The sequence below is a fragment of the Hemitrygon akajei genome, chromosome 5, assembly GCF_048418815.1.
Source record: "Hemitrygon akajei chromosome 5, sHemAka1.3, whole genome shotgun sequence".
Classification (NCBI taxonomy): Eukaryota; Metazoa; Chordata; class Chondrichthyes; order Myliobatiformes; family Dasyatidae; genus Hemitrygon; species Hemitrygon akajei.
Window position 1 is genome coordinate 154,860,362 of NC_133128.1, and position 27,669 is coordinate 154,888,030.

At 38.7% G+C, this 27,669-nt stretch overlaps 1 protein-coding gene across 10 annotated transcripts in view; it reads left to right on the top strand.

Moving 5' to 3' along the window:
- Positions 1–27,669, top strand: part of LOC140728349 (E3 ubiquitin-protein ligase HECW2-like) — a 318,336-nt gene that overhangs the window by 232,994 nt on the left and 57,673 nt on the right. For all 10 annotated transcript variants that reach the window (XM_073046945.1, XM_073046950.1, XM_073046949.1 and 7 more), the window contains 6 exons: positions 159–255; positions 9,282–9,365; positions 13,941–14,050; positions 15,850–15,970; positions 16,474–16,587; positions 21,582–21,734. In XM_073046945.1, the coding sequence (XP_072903046.1) occupies positions 159–255; positions 9,282–9,365; positions 13,941–14,050; positions 15,850–15,970; positions 16,474–16,587; positions 21,582–21,734 (679 nt within the window). The remainder of the gene's footprint in view (positions 1–158; positions 256–9,281; positions 9,366–13,940; positions 14,051–15,849; positions 15,971–16,473; positions 16,588–21,581; positions 21,735–27,669) is intronic.

Consider the following 27,669-nt stretch of genomic DNA (forward strand, 5'->3'; position numbering starts at 1 on the left):
AGCAACAAGTTCCAATAAAAGAGACAGATTTGGTTTTAAGTAGATGGTATGAATCTTTCTCTATATGTTGAGTCATTTCAATTGCTCCAATTTATAGATCAGTTCAGCATTCTCCATTTTATAATCCCTGACCTGATGAGATATTCTGTTGTTTTCAGCTTACAATGATAAAATTGTAGCATTTCTGCGTCAACCAAACATCTTTGAAATTCTTCAAGAGCGCCAACCAGACCTTATCAGGAATCACTCACTCAGGTAATCACATTGATTGTCCAAGTGATGGTGCTGGTTATGTGATGCTGTACATTTTTCTGGTACAGTTACCCCTCCAATATCTCAGCCCCTGCATCTGCCCTGCAGCCATGTGTAAGAAAGAGCGAATAAAACTGCTTTAAGCCCACTGAGCATTTTCTTTTCACAAAACACGGATTCTACTCGGTGCATTCCTTTTTTGATGAAAAAATACATATCCTTGTTACCTCATTAGCAATTTGTCCCTGATATGTTACTTAGCGTGGCATTTATGCTATGCCAGTGGCTGAGGACGCGTCATGCCCCACATAATTTCTAGTGATTTCAGTCTATACTAAACTACAATAACTTAATGATCTCACTTTGGTATAAAAGGTGTTAACCAAGCACACACAGATTACATAAATTGTGATTTGTTAACGAGAAATCTTGGAGAAAAATTCCTTTGAACCTTAACTTGTTTTGATGCTTTTATGCTCAGTCCTTTAATTCTGTGCACACTGTTAACTTAGTTGTTTCCCCAGAATTGAAATAAAAATCATACTTCCACTGAGGCATTTTCTTCACTGTGAAGGTTGACTACTTTTGCCTAAGTTATCCAGAACTTGACTTTATGAATCATTTCTATACTAACTTACTGAAATTTACGATGAACTGTCCTTGAGCTGCACCTCAGAGTAATGAATCAGAATCAGGAATCAGGTAATAACATCGTTGTAATGAACGGGTTGTATGGATGCTCCCAATTTACATTTCAAATATCCCCACCACATGATGGCACCATCAGTGTCAGCAGTAAATTGAAATGCTGCAAGAAAGCATCACTTTACCGTTCGTTGTGAGCTCAGCAGACTTTGCCAAATATTAAATTACCTTTTTTGGAAGAGCCGTAGCGACAATATTTATTGTTCGGTGCTGGCTGGCTGATGTGCAGCAATTCCTCCTGCCCCTCCGTAGGCAGGGTTACAATTGAGAGCTGGTATCTGGCCAACCAGTATGAATGTGTAATGTAGTAACTGTGGTGGTTAGACCGGGATGGCAAGCTCAATACTCCAACTCAGAGTAGCTTAACAAATAGTGTTTCAGGATGAAGGGGGCATGGACATAACTGACTTAGTTCAATCAAAAGTAAAGCTCCTTTTTAAGGAGTTTAGTAGTACAGAATTTAGCTTTTATGTTTGCAGTCTATGAAGTAAAATTAAACTACAGAAGTAACATAACAGTTTCACTTATTGATATTAGTGTGGGTGGCTGGAAAAATGTAGTGGAATGTTCTGCAATCGTTAGATTTAAGTAATAAATTAAGCAAATCTGAATCTATTTACATCACATGATATAAACTGTTCAATAAAAAGCCTTTTATTTTTGCCCTCTATAATCAATATTATCACTTATAAGGTAGACCACTACATTTTGTGGAATGGATGTGTATAACACGAAGATTTCCAGAGCAAGACTTAAGAAGTTCTATCCAGCAGCCTACTTGATTTTCTTCCACACAATCCCTTCTCTCCTTCACCACTTTTTCATCTCTCTCTCTCTCTCTCTCTCTCTCTCTTCTCTCCTTCATTCTTTCTCTCCCTCACTGCTCTTTCTACCTCCCTCTGTCTCTACTCCCTACTCAGTATATCCTTTACTCTCACCTCTCCCTTCCTTGTCCAACTCCCCCTTCTCTCTACTAACCCCTAGATCCCCATCTCTCTACTCCCTCCATCCCCATCCCCCAATGTCATTCTCTTCTCCTTTACCAGCATCCTGTCTCCTGCAATGCTGCTTCTTCCCTCTTCCCCTCCCTTGTGCTGGACCATCCAGTTTCTCCTCAGCACCAACTCCTCTCTGCCACCGTACCGTCTGGCGAGAATTGGGGTGGCTTTGTTTTGTTTAGCAGGGTGGGCTTGTGACACTTAACTCTGCACAAAACTATTCTGAATAGGTCTTTCAATTATAATTCATTTCTAGGCCTTCTGTTTCCAGAACCTCTGATTTCGGAGGGTTTTAGTTTGATACGTGGGTTTTGACCAAAGGAAAAAATAGCTGGAATCACTTAGCACTTTAGTGCAAGGGTGTCTGTTAGGTACATCAAAAATCAAACTTACAGAAATGAGCAAAAACAGCCAATATTTACAAAAAGATATCCACCAGAAAACACAGTAATAGCTCCATTCTATTTTTGTTCAATGTGAACTTCTGGCAGCCTCTATCTCTCCCTCACTGAGGGTGAAGAGCTTCTTTTTATTTGGCACTCACTTTCTTTAATTACCAACAAAGTTAACTTAAGACTAGACATGAATTAGAGTATGATGCACCCCATAATGTAGTTACAATCATATTACAAAATAAACAGAAATATCTACCTTAAATACAGTATACAAACAACATATACACATTTGCACATGCCCGTTACTAAAGAAATGGAATATTCCACCCTTTATGACGGGAAAGGCACCATAAAGCCAACCTAAGCGCATCAGCTCGATTTAGGACCCACAGTGAGAATATACCAGGGAAGACATTGAAGTGTGTTCACTCAGTGCAACGATAGCAGAATGACTGTGTGTGTGTGTGTGTGTGTGTGTGTGTGTGTGTGTGTGTGTGTGTGTGTGTGTGTGTGTGTGTGTGTGTGTGTGTGTGTGTGTGTGTGTGTGTGTGTGTGTGTGTGTAAGGAGTGTGTTTACCGAGTGCTGTCCATCACAGTTTTTAATAGCAGTATGGGCAATTTCAGATCCCCATTACTGAAATTGTATCTTTCTGTCAGACACTGGCTTCTATTTAATCTTTTGTTGCAGGCTCTGTTGTCTCTGACATGTTTCTGTGCCTTTAAATCTCCAACAAATCAGAGGTGCACAAGAATGCTCTGGTGCTTTTCTGATTCTCTGATGTCCTGCCTATCTGTGTTAACCTCCTCGCAGATGTATGTCTGAAATCAACAACCCTTGAGAGTTATGAATATGAATATGCCTCCTGTAATAATATGGGTGTGTTTGCATTGGGCTCTTGCATCAATCGTAGTCCTTCTGGGAGCCACTAGCCTGTTTTTCTCCTGATTTGTAAATAGAGAAGTCAGTAAAATATATACAGCAGTCTGGCCAAAGCTTCTTTGACATCATAACTTAAACTGTCACTGAAAAGAACAAGAGCAGCCAAAATCAAAGATAGTTAGATTAGATAGATCAGCTTTATTCATCGCATGTTCTGTAGATTGAAATGTACAGTGAAATTTGTTTGCTTCAATGACCAACAGGGTCTGATGATGTGCTTGGGGCTGCCCACGAGCATCATCAAGCTTCCAGTGCCAACATAGCGTGCCCAAACTTTATAACACTCACCCATAAGTCTTTAGAATGTGGGAGGAAACTAGAGAACCTGAGGAAACCCACACGGTCACAGGGAGAATGTACAAATTTCTTACAGAGAGTGGTGGGAATTGAACCTAGATCACTGCTGCTGTAAAGTATCACGCTAACTGCTACACTACTGTGTGCCCAACGAGCTTCCTTCCTCTCAGGTAGCATTGTGGGAACATCTTCACCAATGGCAGCGGTTCAAGGGTTAGCAATTAACCAGACACATTCACATTCCGTCAATGCATCTTCTGATAACGCATGTTTCGATGTTCAAAGTAAAATTTATTATCAGAGTACATACATGTCACCACATACAACCCTGAGATTCTTTTTCCTTTGGGCATACTCAGCAAATCTTTGGAACAGTAACTGTAAACAGGATCAATAAAAGAGCAAGAGCATAGAAGGCAACAAACTGTACAAATGCAAATATAAATAAATAGCAATAAATAACAAGAGCATGAAATAATGAGATAAAGAGTCATTTGAGTCCAGTGAAATCATTGGTTGTGGGAACACCAGAAATAGAATGAGTGTAATTATCCCCTCTTGTTCAAGAGCCTGATGGTTGAGGTGTAGTGACTATTCTTGAACCTGGTAGTGCGAGTCCTGAGGCATCTGTACCTTCTACAACAATGAGAAAAGAGCACTGCCTGGGTGGTGAAGATCTTTGATGATGCATGTTGCTTTTCTACGGCAATAGGGAGGTATTTTAAATTTAACATGATGTGAATTAACAACAAGGATGTAACTTACAAAATTAAAAATTTGGTCTAGTGCACAAGACACTGGGTTTTCTAGCTGGGTCCAGATTTTGCTGTTTTGTTGGATGATGATTTTGGTCATTTAGTGAATTCATCTTGTCATTTATTTATGTTCTTTGGTAGTTTGTGGAAAGTGATTATATTTAAAAGAATATAAGGTCTATGGAAAGTGACTATATTTTAATGAATGTAAGGGCTGATTATTTTACCTTAAATGCCAGACAGATTGAAAAGCTTATAGACTGTTTCCCAGCAGTGTTGCACAATTTCAGTTATTGTTTTAAGTTACTTTGCCTCTTGGAAATTATATTTGTCTTGCTTATTTAGTTATTGAATCCGATGTGGGAACAAGATTCTCAGCACTGCAGTATTAAAGTGGTATAAAAGATGGAGAAGATTTTGCTATTTTAGTATCATTTGTAATAACTACTTTTGCATTAGTTATGTATTCCCCTTAAATAATTTTCTAATCAAAATTTTCACATGGCATATAGTTTTATATATAGTGGGGAAATTGAGGATTATGAGGGAAAGGCGGATGAGTGGAGCGAAGCCACAGTCATGGTCAGCCATGATCTTATTGAATGGAGGAATGGATTCGATGGGCCAGGTGGCTTACTCCTGTTCCTAGTTCTTATGCTCTTATATTAGGACCATTTTATTCTCCGTAATTGTGTGTTTATTGACTTAATGCTTTAATTTTAATGTAATAAATACTTGCAATGCTCAGTGTCGTATTTTAAAACGGTGAAGAATCAGTCAAATAGCTTAATTAGAGTGTGGGTCACCTTTTCAATGCCATGAAATTAAATTAGAACCACTCAGTAAATCAGATAGTGAAGAGTTAACCTTTACTTTGGTGAACTCCTGCCAGAACTAGAAAAGTTCGAAGCCAAGTTTTAATGGGATGGCAAGGGACAGCAGAAATAGAAGTCTGTGATGAGGCACGAGGGAGAGGTGCAGGGCCATGAAACGCCTGAGAGGCAGAGATAGAGTACTTGAAAAATCTGGTCATGGTGTTCTGATATTTTGTGCTGGGGTTGTGGTCTATGGGATGTGGGGGCGGGGTGGGAAAGTGGGGGCATAGGAGATGGTGTCAGAGAAATGGCATACAGCCACACGAGCTGAAGGTCAGTCACTACACTCTTCTGTTTGATGACAAATTGGTGTGTCGCATATTCACAGTGTATTGGTTAAAGGAAGCAGTGCGGAATGGAAACAGTGATACAATGTTGGGATTTTGCAAGCTGTACGAGAGGGTAAGTGGTCAGGAATAGTTTCCCAGGTGGTTGGAAAGTATTATTTTAAGATGGAGGATCCTCCAGGAGGTGAAATCTCCTGCTGAGGAAGTGGAAGTGAAAGTAAGGACTTCTGAAGCTGAGCTCAGTGTTGTGTTGACGTCAAAGTTCATTGAAGTGGGGTTACATGGGGATGAAAATGAAAGGTGGAGGCAGGAGAGGGCACTGGAGTCAGCAAAAGGATATAACAAAAATATACAGTATATCATTGTCCATTTGTGTCCTTCCCAAAATCTAGCTTGAGGCTGTATGAATTCCAAATGAAGAGTCCCTCTTTGTAACTCCATTTATATCTGCAAATTTATTCTGATTCACATATTGGGAAATGAAACCTACATCAGTGAAAATATTATGAGTCAATTAAAAGAGAAGAATTTTTAATGACTGTGCTGAGAGAAGGTGGAACTTCATTTTTTAAGAGTAGAAACAGGCAATGTATTGTACAGGGCTAAAGTTTTAGGCACGTATATACAGCTAGGGTGTCTAAGACTTTTGCATGGTACTGTAGTAATTTTATGTATTGCACTGTACTGCCACAGGAAAAGAAACAATACATATGTGAATGGTGATGAACCTGATTCCAATATGGGTCTCTATTGTGGATGGAGAGACTCGGGGGGGGGGGGGGGGAAGGGGGAGCAGGGAGAATGGAAACATGGGTGAGAAGGGGGGAGGGAGTGGGAAACACCAGAGCATTCAGTTATGATCAGTAAATCGTTTGCCTGGTTTCTCAGGGTTGGGTGTGTCTGTACCCAAGCCAACCCCCCACCCTTGGCACTCCTTCTCTGCAGGAATCTTAACAAGCAGGCAAAAGTGTCCTTGGAGAAAAGTAAACAATCAGCCGAGGAACCATAACATTAAATCTTGTCTCTCTCTCTCTCATTTGCACTGGATGCCTCCCCCCTCTCTCTCTCAATAGCAGCACAACCAGTGTCCAAAAGCCAGTCTCATTCTCTCGAAATTTTAAAGTGATTGTCCACAGAAAATGTGAACCCTAGGCGCATACAATGCGCATACAGGCGCATGTTAAAAAAATTCTGTAAAGCAAAGATACTTCCAAAAGTAATGAAATGAGAACTTCCCAAATATCAAAAAATTACTATAAAGAGTGGTAATCAGTAAAAAAACAACACTGAATCAAATCAGTATTTGGAGTGACCACCCTTTGCCTTTAAAACTCCCTCAATTCCCTTAGCTACACATGTGCCGTTTTATAAAAAAATCGACTGGTAGGTTGTTCCTAGCATCTTGGAGAATTTGCCACAGTTCTGCAGATATTGGCTGTCTTGCTTCCTTCTGTCTCTCCAGGTAATCCCAGACAGCCTTGATGATGTTGAAATCAGTGCTCCGTGGAGGCTGTACCATCTGTTGCAAAACTTCTTACTCTTTTTGTAGCAGATAGTTCCTTATGACCTTGGCCATGTGTTTGGTGTGATTATCCTGCTGCAGAATGAAGTTGGGACCAACCACTCGTGTCCCTGATGGTACTGCATAATGGATGAGAATCTGCGTGTACTCCTCAGCTTTGAGGATTCTGACCAGATCAAAAACTCCATTTGCAGAAATGAAGCCCCAAGCCTGCAGGGAACCTCCGCTGTGCTTCATTCCAGCAGACACTCATCCATGTAACCCTCTCCTGCTCTTCTATGGACAAACTACCTTCTGCCTGAGCCAAGAATTTCAAACCTCTACTCATCAGTCCAGTGTATTTGCTGCCTTTGTTTGGCACCACAGACCTTGTGCTTTTGTGTATAGGTGTGTCTCTTAGCTTTGTTTCCATTTCCGAGGAATAGCTTTTTGGAACTCTTCCATGAAGACTACTTCGGACAAGATTTCTCCTGACTGTAGAGGGGTGTACTTGGGTTCCAATGGTTTCTGTGAGTTCAGAGTTGAGAGCAGTGCTAGAATTTTTCTGATTTAGAAGGGGCGTCAGTTTGATGTATCTCTTGTCTGCTACACTCATTTTCAGTGGCTGACCACTGTGTTTTTGGTCCTCAACCCTGCCTGTTTCTTTGTGCTTCTTCAGAAGAACTTGACACTCCTTGAAGGAGTTTGCTGTCACAGGAGTTTGCAAGGCTCGCTCTTGCTATGGTGTAAGAATTGATGATTTGAAGGTTAAACTGTGTTACCTGCCCCACCCTTACCTTTTAGTTTGGTTGTCCATTGCCCAGTTTGACTTTTTCTACACCACTTCTATTTCAGTTAATTAGTTTAGTTCACTCAATTTATTATACCACTGGTCATTAGCATCCCGTTTAATCATGCACTGGGTACACCCCTACAAAGTGATCATTTCTTAATTTGAAATGTGGTCTATTAGTTAACATGTTACTTTCTTTAACAAAATATAAACAATCCTCTGTAACATTAAATTCTTTGGAAAATGAATGTTTGGAAACCTAAAATTTGGTCTTTTCTACTGAGACACTAATGCAGAAGACAAAAAATAAACATCTAAAACAAAATTTATATTTAAAAAAATCTAGAGTGCCTAAGACTTTAGCGCAGTATGGTACAAAGTTGGATTTTTTTAAATTAGCGAATCCATCAAGCGATATGATTCAATCTGGAAAATTTCAGATTGTATTGTTGGTTTGGCAATAGGTAATAGAGATAGTGAATTAATGATGTGCTCATCTTATTTCTTTTTAAATTTATTTGTTTTAAAGTGTAAAGCATAGTTTTATTGGTAGTCTTGGATTTTTATTTCAGTTTTTTGTCTATAAGTGCCTTAAGACCCACAATACAAAGTGACCCAGTTCACTTTGTCCTCACATGTTAATGTCCTTTCCATGTTTTCAATGTGATGAGGTAAGTCTAATTCATGATTTGAAATACTCACCTGGCATGACATAATTCCACAAAAAGTATCATTGGCATGGGCAGAACTGCACATAGTGAACACGGACTCCTCTGTTTGGTATCTTACCAGCAAAACTACATGCATTGTCTTCCACAGCTGTGATTATGCTACATGCATTTGATATATAACTCAGACAGATTTGCACTATTGATAAATGAGATTTGCCCTGCTAAAATAATGGTAGCTTTGCAGAAATGGCAGTAAAAATTGGCTGTATATGTGTTTGCATAGTTTCTGCAGTTCAATTCATCCAGAACAAGTGAGTAATGGGAAAAGTGGGGATTATTTGTGTGGGTGCAACTGATACTGTCTTAAATAAAAGATGATAACCTATCAATATTGGTTGTCCTTTTTTTTAAAAAAAAACAAGTTTCCCAGTTTTGTAAATACTCTGCCACACCAATGCAAAATGAAGCAAGTTTACACCTAGTCACTGATTTGGATGGATGATTATAATTTTGTAGGAGTTTTGTCAGTGAGCTCATAAATCAGTTTTGCTGCCAGAAACGAGCTGCTGAAAGCAGGAAGGGCGTCAGTGAAAAGAAGCAGCGCAAAATTCTTCCATGACAGGAAGCCAATGCTGAAATGAGTGACTCTTAGACACACTAGTGTTGCATCCCGCCTGTATCAAACAGTGTTTGCAGCCTCATTTGTAATCACGACTGACCCTTACCTCATCTGTCCTGTGCTTGGTTGTTTGCATGATGTGTACTCTTTTGTATTCTGAGGATATTATTGGATTCTTTGGATATTTCCATAGGGACAAGATACAGTTCATCAGAAGCGAAGGGACGAGCGGACTTGGGCGATTATCCAGTGATGCAGATCTTGTTATGCTGTTAAGGTAAGTGCGGGTTATCAGTCCAGGATTATGCCAACAAAGGAACTTCTAACCGCTGTTGGAGAGCTCTCTGTCTAGAATCCTGCATCGTGTCGGACATTAACACAGGGGGGTGTTTTGTTGCCATCTGGATGCATGTATATGATGTCAGATTTAAAGACATAATTTCATGCCAAAAGACTCACTTCAAAGGTTCATTTGTTGTCAAAAGTATGCAACTTTGAAATTCTTCTTTTCTGGGTAGTCAAAAAAGAAAAGAAAGGCAGCACAATCATCCCGCCTCTCGCACAAAAGAATGAACAAAACAGGACAGGCACATCAACCCCCAAATCCTTCCTCTCGCACAAAAGAATGAACAAAACAGAACAGGCACATCAACCCCCAAATCCCCCTCCCTGCACAAAAAAAGGAGAAAGATCGGGCGAAATACACAGAATATAAAAAAAACTATAAGACTGGGAAAAAAACCTATAGACCAAGTCCATATCCAAAACACAGAAAACTTGAATACCATTCTCCAGGCTTTCTCTTCTCTAATAGCAGAGCGATCAAAAGGCAGGCAGATGATGCTCACCTTCTGCATTTGCCTCGATGTTTCAATCTCCCTCATTGCTTTTGATACTTTACAAGTCAGTGAATGATGGAACCGAATGAAGAGATGATGGGCAGGTGGGGGAAGGGGAAGGTAGTGGTGGAGGCTGGAAGATGAGGTAATGGGGAAAGCTGTGATCATGTTTGTGCGTGGTCCTGGGATACAGTGAGTAGAGCTACTGGCACAGCAACTTAGTTCAATCCTGACCTCTGGTGCTATGTGTAAGGAGTTTGTAGATTATCCCTGTGACTGTGTAGGTTTTCAGATGCTTTAGTGTCCTCCAACATCCCAAAGGTGTTCAAGTCAAGTCAAGTCACTTTTATTGTTATTTTGACCATAACTGCTATATACAGTACATAGTAAAAATGAGACGACGTTTTTTGGGACCATGGTGTTACATGACACAGTACAAAAGCTAGACAGAACTACATAAAAAACAACACAGAGAAAAAAAAACAACAACTACTACAGACCTACCCAGGACTGCATAAAGTGCACAAAACAGTGCAGGCATTACAATAAATAATAAACAGGACAATAGGGCAGTAAGGTGTCAGTCCAGGCTGGGTATTGAGGAGTCTGATAGTTTGGGGGAAGAAACTGTTACATAGTCTGGTCATGAGAGCCCAAATGCTTCGGTGCCTTTTCCCAGACGGCAGGAGGGAGAAGAGTTTGTATGAGGGGTGCGTGGGGTCCTTCATAATGCTGCTTGCTTTGTGGATGCAGCGTGTAGTGTAAATATCTGTGATGGTGGGAGGAGAGACCCCGATGATCTTCTCAGCTGACCTCACTATCCTCTGCAGGGTCTTGCGATCCAAGATGGTGCAATTTCCGCACCAGGCAGTGATGCAGCTGCTCAGGATGCTCTCAATACAACCCCTGTAGAATGTGGTGAGGATGGGGGGGTGGGAGATGGACTTTCCTCAGCCTTCGCAGAAAGCAGAGGCGCTGCTGGGCTTTCTTTGCTATGGAGCTGGTGTTGAGGGACCAGGTGAGATTTGTCACAGTGGTAGATAAATTGTAACTGTGTAGATGAGAGAATCTGGAGAGTTGAAGTGAATAAGGAAAGAAATTTTTAAAAAACGGTACTGATGTTTTTTTGCAGACTCTTGCTGTCAGCATGATCCTGATAGGCAAAAGATAGACTTCAACATTGAGTTGAAAGAAAAATTGTTATGGGGAAAATAGCCTCAGGATGATTGTATTTTGATAGCATGAATTGAAGTATATACAGGGTCTATTTAGAGCCTGCCTGTTCATATTGGAGTGCTGCCCAAAAAAGGAATAAAATAGTGAAACAGGACAACACTTGCATTGAGTTATTGAAACAGTTGATTCAGACAGTTAACCATGGGCAGTATGGTGTTCATTCACTTAGATTTTGGCATTTGTTGACTTCACCGCCTATTGTATCTCTATTTGTGAATTGTTTAATAAAAGTTCAGATTATTTTCTCTGTAAAATATTTCAAATATGTCCAATTGTTCAGAGTAAATAGTGTAACATGACCAATGTAGTTTTGTATTTTACTTTTGAGTTTACTTCAATCACTGTGGCAACTATTGATTGGAACAAAGAACTTATAATCTGAAGGAACATTGATTTCCTGCCTACTATCTACATCCGTTGATGGACCTCTCACCCTGTTAGCAAAATAGCAGACGTGTACAAAAATAGACAAAAAGGTTCTTTGACCAGAAGTTCCTATAGTGAAAAATTCATTTGACTTTTTTTTTGTGGTTATTATAAGGAGTTTCTAGCAAATTTAAGACACAGGAGCAAAATTAGGCCATTGAGGTTTTTTTTCTATGCAAGTTATATACACTGACCAAAAATGGGGTAGAAGTAAACTTTCTTTGGGTTCCTGTTTATTGTGGTGTGGAGGGTAATGAAAAAGCTAAAAAATCACTCAAATTGTTTATAATAGATCCCTCTAAACAGAGCAGAAGTCAAAAGCATTATAAAACATGTATTGAGGACATAAAACTATTATCTAAAAATAGATCACGAAAACATGTTATACCTTTTGTTTTCCATAATACAAAGGCTTGATCCATATAAGAGGGTCAAAAAAAAAGTTAAATATAATAGGGCTTGATAAGATAAACTTATTCAAGCCAAAAAATTTACGAAATTGAAACCATATTCGCAATGTATGTTTAACTATGGGATTAGTTATTTGTTTATTCAATTTAGATAAAGAAAAAGGAAGTGAAGATCCTAGAATTGAAAACAATGAAAAGTCTTGTACAGATTTACATTCCAAGTTTACCCATTGTGGGCAAGATGCTATAATCGATTCTTGTGTCCAAAATATTAAATATGGAATATTGACTGCCCAATAGTAAAATCTCAGGTTTGGCAAAGCCAAACCATCCTCCTTCTTAGGCTTCTGTAAATATTTAATAAGTATTTACAGCTATCTAATAAATATAATTTACCTAAAACTCCTTAGATATTTGCAAGTTAGAAATCTCTTGAATAATATGTTGGTCTTTTCCGAAATTATGTCCAATGGACATTACGGAAATTTTTTTAGCTCTGAATCCTTGCCAGAAGGGTTTAGTAGCCACCATTTATAACATGATCATGAAAATACAGCCAGAAGTATCAGAAAAAATTAAGAAGGAATGGGAAAAAGAACTTCATTGTCTTATACCCACTGAGCAGTGGGAGAAGATTTTACAATTAGTCAATTCCTCTTCTATTTCTGCTAAACATGCCCTAATACAATTTAAGGTTGTACATAGGGCTCACGTGTCCAAGGATAAACTTGCTCAATTTTACTCTTATGTTAATCTAACCTGTGACAGATGTTATTCTGAAGTAGCTTCATTGACCCACATGTTTTGGTCTTGCCCTTGTTTGCAAAATTATTGGAAAGATACTTTCGGTATTATTTCAACAGTTCTGAATATCAAATTGCAACCGCAACCTATTACTGCAATTTTCGGTTTACCAATGGTGGATAATATTTGTTTATCCCCCTCAGCTCGACGGATGATTGCATTTGTTACATTAATGGCTAGAAGATCTATCATATTGAACTGGAAAGAAATTAATCCTCCAACTATATTTCAGTGGTTTTCTCAAACTATCTCTCGTTTGAGCTTAGAAAAAATTAGAAGTGTTGTCTTTGATTCTTCAGTTAAATTTGAAGAAACTTGGAGACCATTTATCCAACATTTTCATATCAGTTCAACTGACTTTTCCTAAACCCTGCTTCTATTATCCTTAATTATTTGGATGGAGGTGTGGAGTTATTGATGCTACTGTGTATATTTGACATAATGCAATGGCCCATGTTGGTTAAGTATTTTTTTCTTTTCTTCTTTTTTGGGGATTTTTTTTCTTCTTATTTACTCCCTTTTTTTGTAATTACTATGAGTTTGGGAGGTTATTATATATGGATTATCATCTATATGAATGTATACTTAACCTGTTAATTATGTACTTTCAAACTCTCTGTATTCATGTTTCATTTATGTTTGTTTAAAATTAATTAAAAGATTTAAAAAGGAAGAAAGAAAACATGTATTGAGGAGACATGGCAGAAGCACTGGGGTGAGAGTGAAACAGGGAGACAACTGTACAAAATACATAGGCAAGTCACATACAGAAGAATATCAAGTAGACATAGAGTCGATGCCATATACAGGTATTGATTATAACTGAGGTTTCGATGACAAACTCCACCACCTTCATGAAGGAGGCAGAGTTTGGCATACAAACGTTGATTATAATCGATACCTGTACCCAGCTGGAAGCCTGAGAAGAGCTAAAACCAAAAGTGCCTGAAAAACTCCAGGTCTGGAAATCTGTGGCGAGAGTTGAAATCAGAAAGAAAAATCATTATTGAAAAATCATCAGAGCCCCATATTAATATTTTAATATGTAAAATATTCTGATGCAGTTGTAAAAACTATACAAAGGGAATGCATATCTTTAAAAGTAATGATGTGTACATTGTCATCTCTCCTATTTAGCTTGTTTGAAGATGAGATTATGTCCTACGTGCCACCTCATGCCTTACTTCACCCCAGTTATTGCCAGTCTCCACGGGGATCCCCTGCATCATCACCTCAGAATTCCCCAGGTAAATGCAAGATAACCTAACCATATATCAACAAAAGTAATGAAGTCTGGTGCAAGATGTAAATATGAGCAATCCTCTCTTCGGCACAAAGTAATAACATAGTTTCTGTAGAGAAATTTATCAGCCATGCTGATTAGCTGGTATGTTTGATTGTAAAGCCATTCTTAATTAAAGAAAGATGTTGAAAAATTCATAGGGGGAAATGATCAAATAGAAGTAAAGGTGTAAAGGATCCAGAAGGAAAAGTTAGAAAGCGTGAATTAAATTACAAATCTTGGAATTGAACAATAAGGAATCCCAATTGCCAAGAGATTTTGGCCTGTAAATATTTTATTATCTGTGACAGTGCCATTATTATTGATTTATCAAGATGAATTTTTAATTAAAAAGAGTGGGGAAAATAATAGTATTATAGTCAACTTGAGGAAGGATTAAAGAATTTACTGAAATGTGAGAACTTTCCAACTTTGGATATTTCTGTGAAATGATTTGAATAGTGAGTGCACAGGGCTTCACTTGTTGATTGCACATGTTTTCTTTCATAATTAAAGACTAGATTCAGCCATTTGCAGTTCCTCTAACAATGAAGGTGGTCTGAACATTTGCAGAGAGTATTGCACTGTGAAATGTTTTGGCAATAAAATATGAAATGTTGATTTTTTTATCAGCTACCATTTGTTTTGAGTAAGATATCCAAAGCTTTCTTATCAGGAGATACAAAAAGCTAGTCAGTTGCTGTGATACCCATTCGGTGAACTTCTAACTCGCTTACCTTGGATTAAGAGCATAAAAGTGCTGGAAATAAAGATCATTAGCCTTAAACATTATCTCTGTTATTCTCTCTATAATTACTGCATGACCTGCAGAGTACTTCCAGCATTTTCTGTTTTTATTTCCGATTTCTTGAATTTATACTTGGAATTTTTCTGAATTATTTCATTCATTATTGGTTCTGGAAGAGAATATAGCATAAAGACCAGAAGAATTTACTGTATTTCCAGCTTATGCCTTTGCAGTGCAAGACTCTGGTGATTCCTTTCATCAACTTGATAGCAAAAAAAAAATAGATTCAGCATAGACCCAACAATATGAGAAAATTAACCCAATAACTTTTTCCTGTTAAACCATCTTCCAAGCTAATTTTTACACTTTCAAATTGGCAAGTGAATGGAAACATTCCTGTTGTGCGCAGTAGCACAGTGGACTAGAGCACAAAGGAATAGAGGGGGACTAGGCTACAAGGCCTTTCAAGCCTGCCCTGTCCTGCCCATTCAGTATGACTATAGCTGATTAATGCTGAACTCAACTCAACATGCCAGTTCATCATAGCCCCCAATTCCTCAATCATTCAAATATTTATCTATAAATGATCTGCTTCCAACACCATTGGAGGACAGAAAAGGCCTGAGATTCACTACCTATTGATAGAAGAATTTCCAGTGGCCCTCAGTTATAAAAGACTGGCCTGTTCTTATCTCCTTGCTTCATGGAGTATTCTTTGGAGTCAAGCCAGAGATAGAACAGAAAATACATAGTTCCCATTTAATTCAGCATCTAAAAGAGAAAGATGGGTTAATTTTTTTGAAATTGAATCCTTTATCAATACTATAGTGAAGTGATTGATTTAGTTGCTTACAAATCTTAGAATTTATATAAAGCTGACTGGGACATGCAACAGCAGCATCAATTGTTGAACTTTTTGCTACACGTCAGTAATTTCAAATCTTGTGATGTCTTGACATGGGGTTGATGAGGGTATTTTGAGCTGAGTTTAAACACATTTTCCTTTTTTTTTACAGGTACCCAGCGAGCCAATGCCCGAGCTCCAGCCCCTTACAAGAGGGACTTCGAAGCTAAACTCAGAAACTTCTACAGAAAGCTTGAAAATAAAGGCTATGGACAAGGACCAGGGAAATTAAAGTGAGTTAATTACAGGGCTAAAATTACGACAGCATTGCATCGAGGTGTGAATGTTGGGGAATTAATAGAAATGTCTGTAATTTTATGAACTTGACACAATGTTTTTGACCAGTGATTCTTGTGCTGTGTGAATGTTATTCTGTTGTTTTATGTGTATCAGAAAGTATTTGTCAACAGCAATGAATATAAGAAACCACATTCTTTAGATTTGAAGAAGATTCTATTTTCCCTTTCTCACCCATTTGTTCTGCATAGTATTGAATCATCCTGAGATGGTGGGTTTATATTACACCTCTTTAAAAAACAATCCATCCAGGATAGTGCAGTATAATCTGTCCAAAGGTGTTTACCATCTCCAGAACACAAGAAGTAAATAGCTTGGGGTTCAAGATATTGACTGAGTGCTTATTTACTTTCACATTTGAGACGAAATTAAGATTTGTATGGCTTGTTCTAGTATTGCTCGTTTTCAAAAGTAAACACCATTTTTTTTAATAATAAAGGTTGATCATCAGAAGGGATCACTTGCTTGAAGATGCATTCAATCAAATTATGGGCTGTTCCAGGAAAGACCTTCAAAGAAATAAACTCTATGTTACATTTGTTGGGGAGGAAGGGTGAGTATGTAGACAAATTATCATAACGTTGTTATTGTTATGTTTAATATCGGATGTGTTAGGATTTAATAAATGGAATCTATTTCATTCGCATTTGCTCCCATATTGCTTTGTATATTTGTACGGAAGATGATCAATAATGATTAGAACTTCATTACCTAGCATATCAGTACTATGGAAGTGTAATAAGATTTCTGATTTCTGTTCAGTTTGTTCCATTGTCCACCTCATATCTCATTGAATCCGACTGAATATTGAAAGGCTTGGATAGAGTCAATGTGGAAAGGATGTTTCCTAAAATAGGGGGGAGAGGTGCGGCACTAGGACTAGAATGCACAGCTTCAGAATAAAGGTACATCCCTCTAGAACAGATGAGGAGAAAATTCCTTAGCCAGCAGGTGATGAATCTGAGGAATTCATTGCCACAGATGGCTGTGGAGGCCAAGCCATTGGGTATATTTAAAGCGGAGATTGATAAGTTCTTGATTAGTAAGGGCATCAAACATTACAGAAAGAAGGCAGGAGAATGACAGGGATAATAAATCAGCCATAATTTAATGGCAGAGCAGACTCAATGAGCTGAATGGCCTAATTCCGGTTCTATGCCTTACAGACATGTGATTCCTATAATTACTGGAAAGCAAGCCATCATTTGTACCTTTCCTAGCCCGAGGTCCTGTTTGTCAGGCCATGGAATTTGCATGCCGAAAGGCAGAAAGCCTGAAGTAGTGCTCTATTCTGAGGTCTGTCACAGGAAGAGATTATTTGGTGAACAGTGGAAAAGATTCATAGAGACTCAAAAGACTCTGAAGAGACTCTGAAGCAAGAGACAAAGCGGTGAGGGAATCCGCTAACAGAGCAGCATTTGTGAGGGAGATAGAAGTGCTGACATTTTGGGTTGAGGATGCATTCAAAGCTTGCTTGGAAAAAAATGCAGCAGTCTCACTGTCTCTTGAATCCTCTGGCTCATGTCTACTCAAAATGGCAAGGCAACATTCAGGATGGCACTGAGAACTCGGAGTCCATTTATCGCAAGCACCCAGAAACCCTGCATAAACTGTGGAAGGAGCACATCTCCTCACACACCACCCACTTCCTTGCCCTGTCAGGCTCCTGTGTGAAAAGAGTCAACTGCTCCCTTATCGATCTCATCAGTCATCTCAGAACTTGGACAAATTCATCCGTGATCCTGAGGGACTTTCAAAAAGACGCAGTAGATTAAACTTGTCTGACTGTAAATAATATTGACAGCGTGTACTTATGTAGTGCTTCTAATGTCATAAACAGCCCAAGGCACTATGTAGAAGTGTTATCAAACAAAATTTAACATTCTGTCACCAGAAAATAAAATAGCAAATGAAAAATGATTGGACATGGAGATAATTTTAAGAAGCATCTCCAGGCAGAAATAGGAGATAGAAATTCAGGGAGAAAATTTCATAACTGGGGCTCTGGCAACTAGAGGCAAAGCTGCAGGTAGTCAAGTGATTAGTGCCGCGGATGTTCAAGTAGCTAGAATTGGAAACCACAGATAATGTGGAGGACTGTACAGAGTTATGAAAGGGAAAAACCATATGAGACACTTGACAACCAGGATGAGCAGTTTAAAATCAAGGTATTACTCATCTGGAGCCTAGTGTGGGTCAGTGAGCAGAGGACGTCAGAATCAGGTTTATTAGCATACATTATGGCATATATTGTTTTGTGACAGTAGTACAGTGAAAGACATAAAAATCACTAAGTTACAATAATAAACAGAGGAATAGTGACCATACAGAAATCTGATGGCAGAGGAGAAGAAAATATTCCAAAAGCATTGAATTTCCTTCAGGGTCCTGTCCCTCCTCCCTGATGGTAGTAATGAGAAAAGGGCATGTTCTAGATGATAAGGCCCTTAATGATGCCATCTTGAGATGCAGATCTTTTGAAGATGTCATGATTAGTGATCAGGAGTTAATGCAAACAAACTGACAGGCAGCACTGTTTTGATTGACTTAAAAGTTTACTGAGGATAATAATGAAGAAAGCAGGCCAGGAACGACTTGAAATAATCAAGATAAGGGGTTACAAGGAAATTTGAATTCATCTGCATCATTTGAACAGAAGCAGGAGAGTTGCTGGCCAGTTCTGTGGAGCTGGACTGAAGTTATTAGTGAATATATGAATGTGACCTAAAGCTCATTGACAATAGTCAAAATACAAGGCAAAATTTGCAGATAGTTTGGGTCAATGCCTCACTGTTACCAGAGAAATGGAATCAGTGGCTAAGGAACAGCTTCTGAGGCAGGACTCACTCTAGTTAGTATTGCTAATCATTATAGTGAACTACAGACTCTAGTTATAATTCAGATCATGTACCTGTAGATCAGCATAATGAATACACATGATTAGTGCAAATTGTGATTTCAGTGCTGGATAAAACCTTTCAGCTGTCACCTTCTGTAATAAGTAAATGGCTTCTGAAAGAGAAATTAGAAAAATAATTACTTGCATTTATGTGGTACCTTTTCTTGTTATCGAGTCTTTGCAAAGCATTTTAAACAATGAAATAATTTTTAACACACTGACTGTATAGTAAGTAGGGAATTCAAACAGCCATTCTCTATTATAATACTGCAAATAGCAGGGAGGTAATTTTGGTAATGTTAATTGAAGGAGCATTGTCAGCGCAGACACTCAGCAAGATTTCACCCCTCATTGAATAGTGCCTTGGCATCTTTAATTTGCACCAAACAAGCAAATTAAACCTCAAATTTAATGTCTTCGACAAAGAATGGTGATTCTAATAGCTCTGCTTTAGCATTGCACTGCAGTTTTTGCCTTGACCATTCTAATTGTGAAACTGAAATAACTTGAAAGCTATAGTTAACCATCCTTCCTACCCTTTATAATAAGATATTGCGAGCAGTTGTTTCTCATCAGGAACTTTTAAATGAGTTTTCATCACCTCTCTCATAAAACTAACCTTTGACCCTCTAGCTTTTAAAACTAGTGCCTATCTTCATTATTTTTTCCTAACTTTTCAATGCATTGGATCCCTCAAGCTAAAGCAACTTTTCTAGCACTCCTCCTTTGAATCCTTCCTTTGGTTCCCACTATTGCTGAGTAACCAAAACTCCATTAATCAAAATGATTTATAATATATGACATTCTGTGTCATTGTTATGTATTGTAATTTATCTAACAATGCCCCCCCCCCCAAACTTTACATGACTGACCATAGGATCATTCATGCAGTGGGTCTTGATCATAATCCTCTGGTTGTTATCTATTCAGTCACGCACAGGGGATCATGGCAATGACTTTTGTTCCCAAAATACTGTCCTTGTTCCACAAGGATTTATCTGCTTCTCTCCAATTTCTCATCAATATTCTGTCCTATGTCTATACTGCCACCTATTTCTTGTTTGCTAACATCTCTCTTGACCTCTCCGTTGTTTGAAAGTTATCAGAATGCTTATCCGAGGAAGGAATGCTGGATGAGTAAAACTCTGCTTGAACTGGTGTTGGGAAGGTTGAAACCATTGTATTAGTCTCTATCAGGAACCTTTATTTATTCAAACACTCATCTGCTCTGTGAAAATCTCAGATCATAAATCCATGCCTATTTCTGCCTTTGTAATATTAACCAATAATCTGCCTCAGTTTATCTGGTAAAACGTTCAATAACCATTGTTGTTAAGCATTGATTTGACATTTTCCAAACCCTGCCAGGTTCCTCATTTCATTTCAGTAAATTAGAGGTCATCTAAATGTGTACTGCCATCCTGTCCCACTTTATTCCTGCTGATTTCCAATGGACCCATGTGGCATGTTTCAGTTTAAAACACCCGGATCCCTCCAGGGCCTTCTTCCTGTCTACTAACCCTCTAACCTCATGGTACCTGTGCTCCTCCAATTCCAGTTTCTGGATTAGACCCAATTTTAATTTCCACACCATTGACAGCAGTGACTTCAGCTGCCAAAGCTCTGAGCTCTAGAATTCCCTCATTAATCCTCTCTGTCAGCATCACTGTCCACCTGTAAGATCTGATATAAAAACCAATTCCTTTGACCATCTCTTTAGTTATCTCCTGACATGAATGGAAGAAAAAAATTGCATTTTACTCTCAGTGCTTTGGGTGGTTTAATATTTATTAATTTATAAATCTAACTGTTTCTTGTTAAAACTATTTTCTTTAAAATGTGACAAATGTCAAGCTTAAAATCTTTTAAAGGTGATGTATTTTCATTGAGATAAGCATCTTGTTTTTAAAGTGAATGAATGATTGGCGTCTAATATCATTGAATGCATGAACTATGATGTCCTAAGCTGCTTCCTATTAGTTGCTGCATTTCTTAATTGAGCATTGAATTTGTTAAATAGATACTGCATGGAAACAGGCCCCTCAGTCTACTGAATTCATGCTAACCAATAAACATGCCTTTAACACTGATTCTCCCCAAATGCGGTCCAATCAGCTCCCCTCCAATAAGATTCCAGTCACTCACCTGTACACCTGGGGTACATTATGATGACAAATAACCGGCCAAACCATCCATTTTGAGATGTGGGAGAAACCAGCACTGCCAGAGAAAATGCTTGGGAAATCTGCATACTCCATATATAGACTGCACAGACTCGGGTTTGAACCTGTCTCACTGAAGCTGTTAGGCAGCAGCTTTGCAAGCCATCTCGCTACTTATTTAGCAATGTTATTGAGTTACTGTGGTTAAACCCAGACCCTTACTGTGTCAGCATTGCAATAACAGCAGTGAAATTGTGGGAAGGGTTAGACCAAGCAAGAATGAATACTGTACAATAATGAGCTTTCCCCAATAATTTCCCATGGTTACTATAAATAATTAATTAGAGAATACATTGATATGAGGAATAATAAATTGCTTGTTGACATGAACAATAATGCAACACAGAGGAAAGCATCAGATAGTATGAAGATAATTACTTAAGGTACCTATGTGTCGAGGCAATCACTGGTGAATCTTTCTTTCAGGTTGGATTACAGTGGCCCCTCGCGGGAGTTCTTTTTTCTTGTTTCCAGAGAACTCTTCAATCCATATTATGGCTTGTTTGAATATTCTGCTAATGATACTTACACTGTGCAAATCAGCCCGATGTCTGCTTTTGTAGACAATCATCATGAATGGTAAGTACTTCTTTCCAGATTTGTGTAAATGTTTTTGTAAAATTGAAGCTAAATTGAAAAATAATTTGATACAATTAATATAACAGAAGCGGAATCTGGAGAAAAATTAAAATATTATTAAGAATTATGAGTTCTATGTTCTGTGTTCTAATACATTGCACGTGGCTGATATCTGGAATGTGCTGCCAGAGGATCTGATGGAATCAGACATATAAGAGACATTTAGACAGGCTAGGCATAGAAGGAATGCAGGAAACAGTAGATCTGAAATCTGGAGCAACACACAAAATGCTGGAGAAAGTCAGCAGGTCTTTCAGCAGCTCTGAAAGGCCATGCACAGTCAACATTTCAGGTCCAGATGAATTTTCAACTGTGCATTTCTATCCATTGAATCTGCCTGATCTGCTGACTTCCTCCAGTTTTTTTATGTTAATGCAATGGTCCAAATGTAGGAAAATGAGATTAGTATGAAAGGGCACAAAGCTCAGCATGAATTTGATGGGATGCAGGGCCTGTTCCTGTGCTGTATGGTTCTTCTGTGACTCTGATTAAAGTTATTTGGGGGAAGTAAATTATTTACCAAAACAGAATAAGGCTAATCTAAAATGTTCCATTTATTTTCCAAATTATTTAAGCTTGTAATCTCTAGAGTCTGGCTCACAAATGTACTCTTCAAGATCAGGGAACCAAGATACTCTGACATCCATTTTAAAATTAATTGTTGGTGATAAGAGCTCTCTTTGATGTTTTATTTTAATCTGGAAAGCTGAAATGAAAATAAATTGTGCAAAAGAAAAGATAATGTACATGGAGAATTAATGTCTGTAGATGGCAAGGCATTGACTTATACTGTGCTCTACTATCCTCAATGATAGAGTTTCGTATTTTAAATCTGTAAATTAGTTGTGAATCTAGCTATCGAGACTCTGTGGAAGTCTGCCTCAAAGCTAAGCTGGAAGTAACATTGTGACGCAGCAGCGGGCAGTCAGCCATTTTGGACAATGTATGATCTGCCCTAGTTTAACAAAATCAGAGGGCATCGGCTTGGTGGAAGCTTTGTCAGCTTTTCCACCATTGTGGAAGCTTGATGCACAGCCACTAGAGATGCCACTGCAGAAAATTATGTGTTTGTATTATACTGGCTAGAGTGGCACAGATGTGACTAGAACTGGTTGGTAGGAACTACCAAAATAAATATCCTAAAGAAGCTGTACAAAAGGAAACAATCTGGTTACTGGAAACTAACCTGCCTCTGGTTGTCTTTGCCAGAGTCTGAGAATACCACACTGATTCCTGATGTTAGAGATTTATTTTTCTCTCACTTGGCCTTACAGTGTTGGCAAAAGTGGCTAACAAGTATTAACATTCCTGAAGCTTATTGAATCTTTATTCTCTCATTGTCCTGCTGTCTTTTCCATACTCATTGGTTCATGCTCCCTTTGCATAGTGATGCTGTAATGTAACCTGCTTGATTTTATAGTTGGAATTGCCAATTATGCAAATTAGCTCAGACCAGAGAATTAAGTATTTTTCACATGGAAGTTTCATGTAGATCTTAAAGCAAATTAGAACTGATTTATACCTGAGGACCAAAATTAGCATTCTAAATTATGGAAATAACAGTAAGGCCCAAGAGATTTTAATAAGGTAATTTGATAAAAGATATTTACAATGGCAAGAGATTCAGTAATTTGGCATTAATGTACATTGCCAAAGGAACACGAAGAAAGTCTATTCATATTCTCTTTTAATGAAAGGACTATAAGAATCCATTGTAGTGCTTAAAGATTAAATGGATACACTGTGGATTCTGGTTAATTGGGACATATTGGGACAAGTACATTTTGGCCCAATTAAGCCTCTACCCTAATTAGATGGAATTTCATGAAAATACTTAAACCCTAACAAATTGTATATTTAAATGGAATACAGAACAGATTAGAACATTACTAATACTACTACAGTACTATAAAGCTGCATATTATTCCTAATGCTCATCAAAGTGTTTTTATTGACTGTAAATGAACAAAATCAGCACAGACAGCTAGTGCAGATTGTATTCATTGCCTTCCTGCATGAAGAAGTGTTGTAATTCAACAATAAATTTCCTGGCAACCTGTGTAGTCACGAGTACAAGATTAGATCTGTCACCTTCATTAATTTCCTTGTCTTCATATTTCCCACCTTGGTGTTTTGATACATTGCTTTCAATGATTGCATCCTCCAAATCTTGCTTTTCATTGTAACATTCAAGGTGATTGTTGATACCTTCAAATTCTTTGTCATTCCTAACTTGTTGAAATAGTGAAATAATCTCATCAGCATTGTCTTTCTTGTCATGTGCTTTCTTGAATTTAACTTGGTGCGTACATTGTTGGCATGTGGCCAAGTGGTTAAGGCGTTGGTCTAGCGATCTGAAGGTCGCTAGTTCGAGCCTCAGCTGAGTTATGTCCTTGAGCAAGGCACTTAACCACACATTGCTCTGCAAGCTGTATCGGCTCTTGCCCTTCCCTTGGACAACATTGGTGGCGTGGAGAGGGGAAACTTGCAGCATGGGCAACTGGCAGTCTCCCATACAACCCTGCCCAGGCCTGCACCCTGGAAACTTTCCAAGGCGCAAATCCATGGTCTCTCCAGACTAATGGATGCCTATTATTTCCATCGAGACAACCAACCATATATTGCTTTAAAATCTTCGTGACCCACCTTCTCAGCTAGCTGCCTAACTTGTTTTTTTAACACGCACTCCTTGTCCAGTTACAGTGGAAGACCATTGATTGAGAGCCTCTTCAACATCTGGAACCTTAACTTCATGCTTTAATTTTTGGGATTCTCTCTGTTGCACCTTGTGTAATTCCATTTTTCTTGCGGTCTATCCTGCTTGACGTATCAAGCATGCAATTGTCAATTTTGGCATTAATTAAAAACTATTCACTCTAAGCACAGTATGGTGTCTAACAGCCACCCAGGTGCATGCAACTGATGTTAGTTATAAACTGTTCAGCAACTGTCTCCTGTCTCACAAACAAGAGAAAATCTGCAGATGCTGGAAATCCGAGCAACGTACACAAAATGCTGGAGGAACTCAGCAGGCCAGGCAGGAAAAGAATACAGTCGATATTTCAGGCCGCAACCCGTCAGCAAGACTGGAGAAAAAGCCGGGAAAATGTATGCAGCAAATTAAATTTATGAAAGCACATGGCAAGAAAGACAATGCTTGTGAAATGATTTCACTACTTCACAAGTTAGGAACTACAAAGAATTTTTTCCTCCAGTCCTGCTGAAGGGTTTTGGCCTGAAATGACCTGTGCGTACTCTTTTCCTAGATGCTGTCTGGCCTGCTGAGTTCCTCCAGCATTTTGTGTGTGTTGCTCGTCTCCTGTCTCAGTTAGATCTTATGGTCCAATTAACCATATTCTTATGTATTGTTTGGAAGTATAACACTAACACGCACGCGCGCATGCGCGCGCGCACACACACACACGCACACACACACACGCACACACACGCACACGCACACGCACGCACACGCACACACACACACACACACACACACACACACACACACACACACACACACACACACACACACACACACACACACACACACACGCCACTTTATTAGGTACCTTCTGTACCTAATAAGGTGGCCACTGTGTGTATATTCATGGTGGTCTTCTGCTAAACATATCCACTTCAAGGTTCAACGTTGTGCATTCAGAGATACTCTGCACACTACAGCTATAATGTGTGGTTATCTGAGTCACTGTTGTCATTGTCAGCTTGAACCAGTCTGGCCATTCTCCCCAGACCTCCCTCATTAACCAGGCGTTTTCACCCACAGAACTGCTGCTCTCTGGATAGTTTTTGTTTCTCGGAACATTCTCTGTAAACTCTAGAGACTGTTGTGTATGAAAATCGCAGGACATCAGTTTCTGAAATACTCAAACCACCCTGTCTGGCATGAACAACCATTTCAAGGACAACGTAATTTAAATCACACTTTTTCTCCATTCTAATATTTGGTCTGAACAACAACTGATCGTCTTAATCATGTCTGAATGCATTTATGCATTGAGTTGCTGCCATATGATCAAATACTTGCATTAATAGTGGCCACTGAGTGCATAAGTATGAAAAGATTAGAATATCGGAGAACTCATTGAACAATAGTATACTGTTGTCTTATTTATGAGCAATAAAATCTGTATGTTAAACATTTGGGCTTTCAGCACATACATTCAAGAATGCACAATTAAAGGCCTGCTTTCTTATAATTGAAAGAGTTTGTTCATTCTAATTGTTCAATAAAAATGCTGCAGTGCTTCAAGACAAATCAATGACCACCAGATGGCACCTTAACACTACAGTAATGTATTTCTCTTAAATCGAAAGATATTCAGGGAGGGGCAACAGCCTTTTGCAAACTGCAGAAAATGTTTGGTGTCATATTCTGCAGTTCCCTATGTTTCTAATTGTCTTTGTAAGAACCAGAAACTTAGGTGATGATGGTAAAATTATTTAAAATCAGATATTCTGATTGTTTGAAATCCCATGCTGGAATCCCAATGGAATACCAGGCAATCAAATTTTTAGGGAATTAGAGAATTCTTTTTTGTTCCTTGGATTGGATTTTTACATTTTCATGTCTTAAGTTTAAAAAAAAAAGAGGAATTTTCAGTTCTAAAAGAGAACTATGTGGACAGGAAAGGAATGGAGGGTTATGGGCTGAGTGCGGGTCAGTGGGACTAGGTGAGAGTAAGCGTTTGGCACGGACTAGAAGGGCCAAGGTGGCCTGTTTCCGTGCTGTAATTGTTATATGGTTATATGGTTATGTATTGCTAACAGACAAAAGATCTGCAACTGTTTTAAAACTCATAATTAGAGTCACCTATCCAAACTTCTCTTAAAGTTTGCATGCACCACTTGCGCTGGCAGCTCCTTCCATGCGTTCTCAACCCTCTGAGTGAAGAAGTTTCCCCTTAAACATTTTACCTTTCACCCTTAACCCATGACCTCTGGTTGTCCTACCCAGCCTTAGCGGATAAAGCCTGCTTGTAATTATCCAATGATCCAGTTGTAATTGCAGTGATCCTATGACATCAACAAGAACTGACAGTTCTTCAAGTTCTTTATTTCTAAGCATGTAGTTAAACATACCAGTGAATGTCTTAATTGAACCACTCTTAAGTTCCTTAGAAATGACAAATCTGAAATCATAGTATTGTTGCCATATTTTGAGGCAACACTTTCAGAGGTTAATTTTATTATCAAAGTATGCATACAAAACACAACTCTGAGATTTGCCTTATCCAGATAGCCATAAAATGCAGACAGCCATGGAAATAGTTGAAAGAAAGACATCAATTCCACACACACCAAAAAGAGAGAGGCAAAAATTCGCAAGCTCCAAACCCCCAGCCCCTCCCTCACACAAAACTAACAGATCACCCGTAATGAGAAACAACAGCAAGAACCTCGAGCCCCAAACCCCCACTCTGCCAATCGGCAACAAGAAAGAAAGGGTGAGAGCACAATAAACAGAACTGAAAGAGCCCAACAGGAACCACAGCCCTATCCATAAATCGCAGAATCTTGATAACATTGTCCGAAAGCATCGGGACCCAGAGGCCCCTCCAAAGGCAGCGGGTCGAACCCAGTGGTCCCTTCAAGAACTGTTCACTCTGCTTTGTATTTGCCTCAAAGTTTCAGTCTTCCTTGACGCCTTAATCGGCAAGCAATGCAGTCAATCATGGCCCTTCATTTCATCTCAGAGTTCCTCCTCGTGGTAACTCGTGCCATCTTTTCTCTCCTTGAGTTTCCTTGCTAGTTCACTTGAGTAGAGTGCGAGCTCACTTGATTGAACTACAGACTGTAAGTCACAGTTTCAAAAGCAAACTTATGATAAAAATAATAAGTGTAAGATGAAATAATT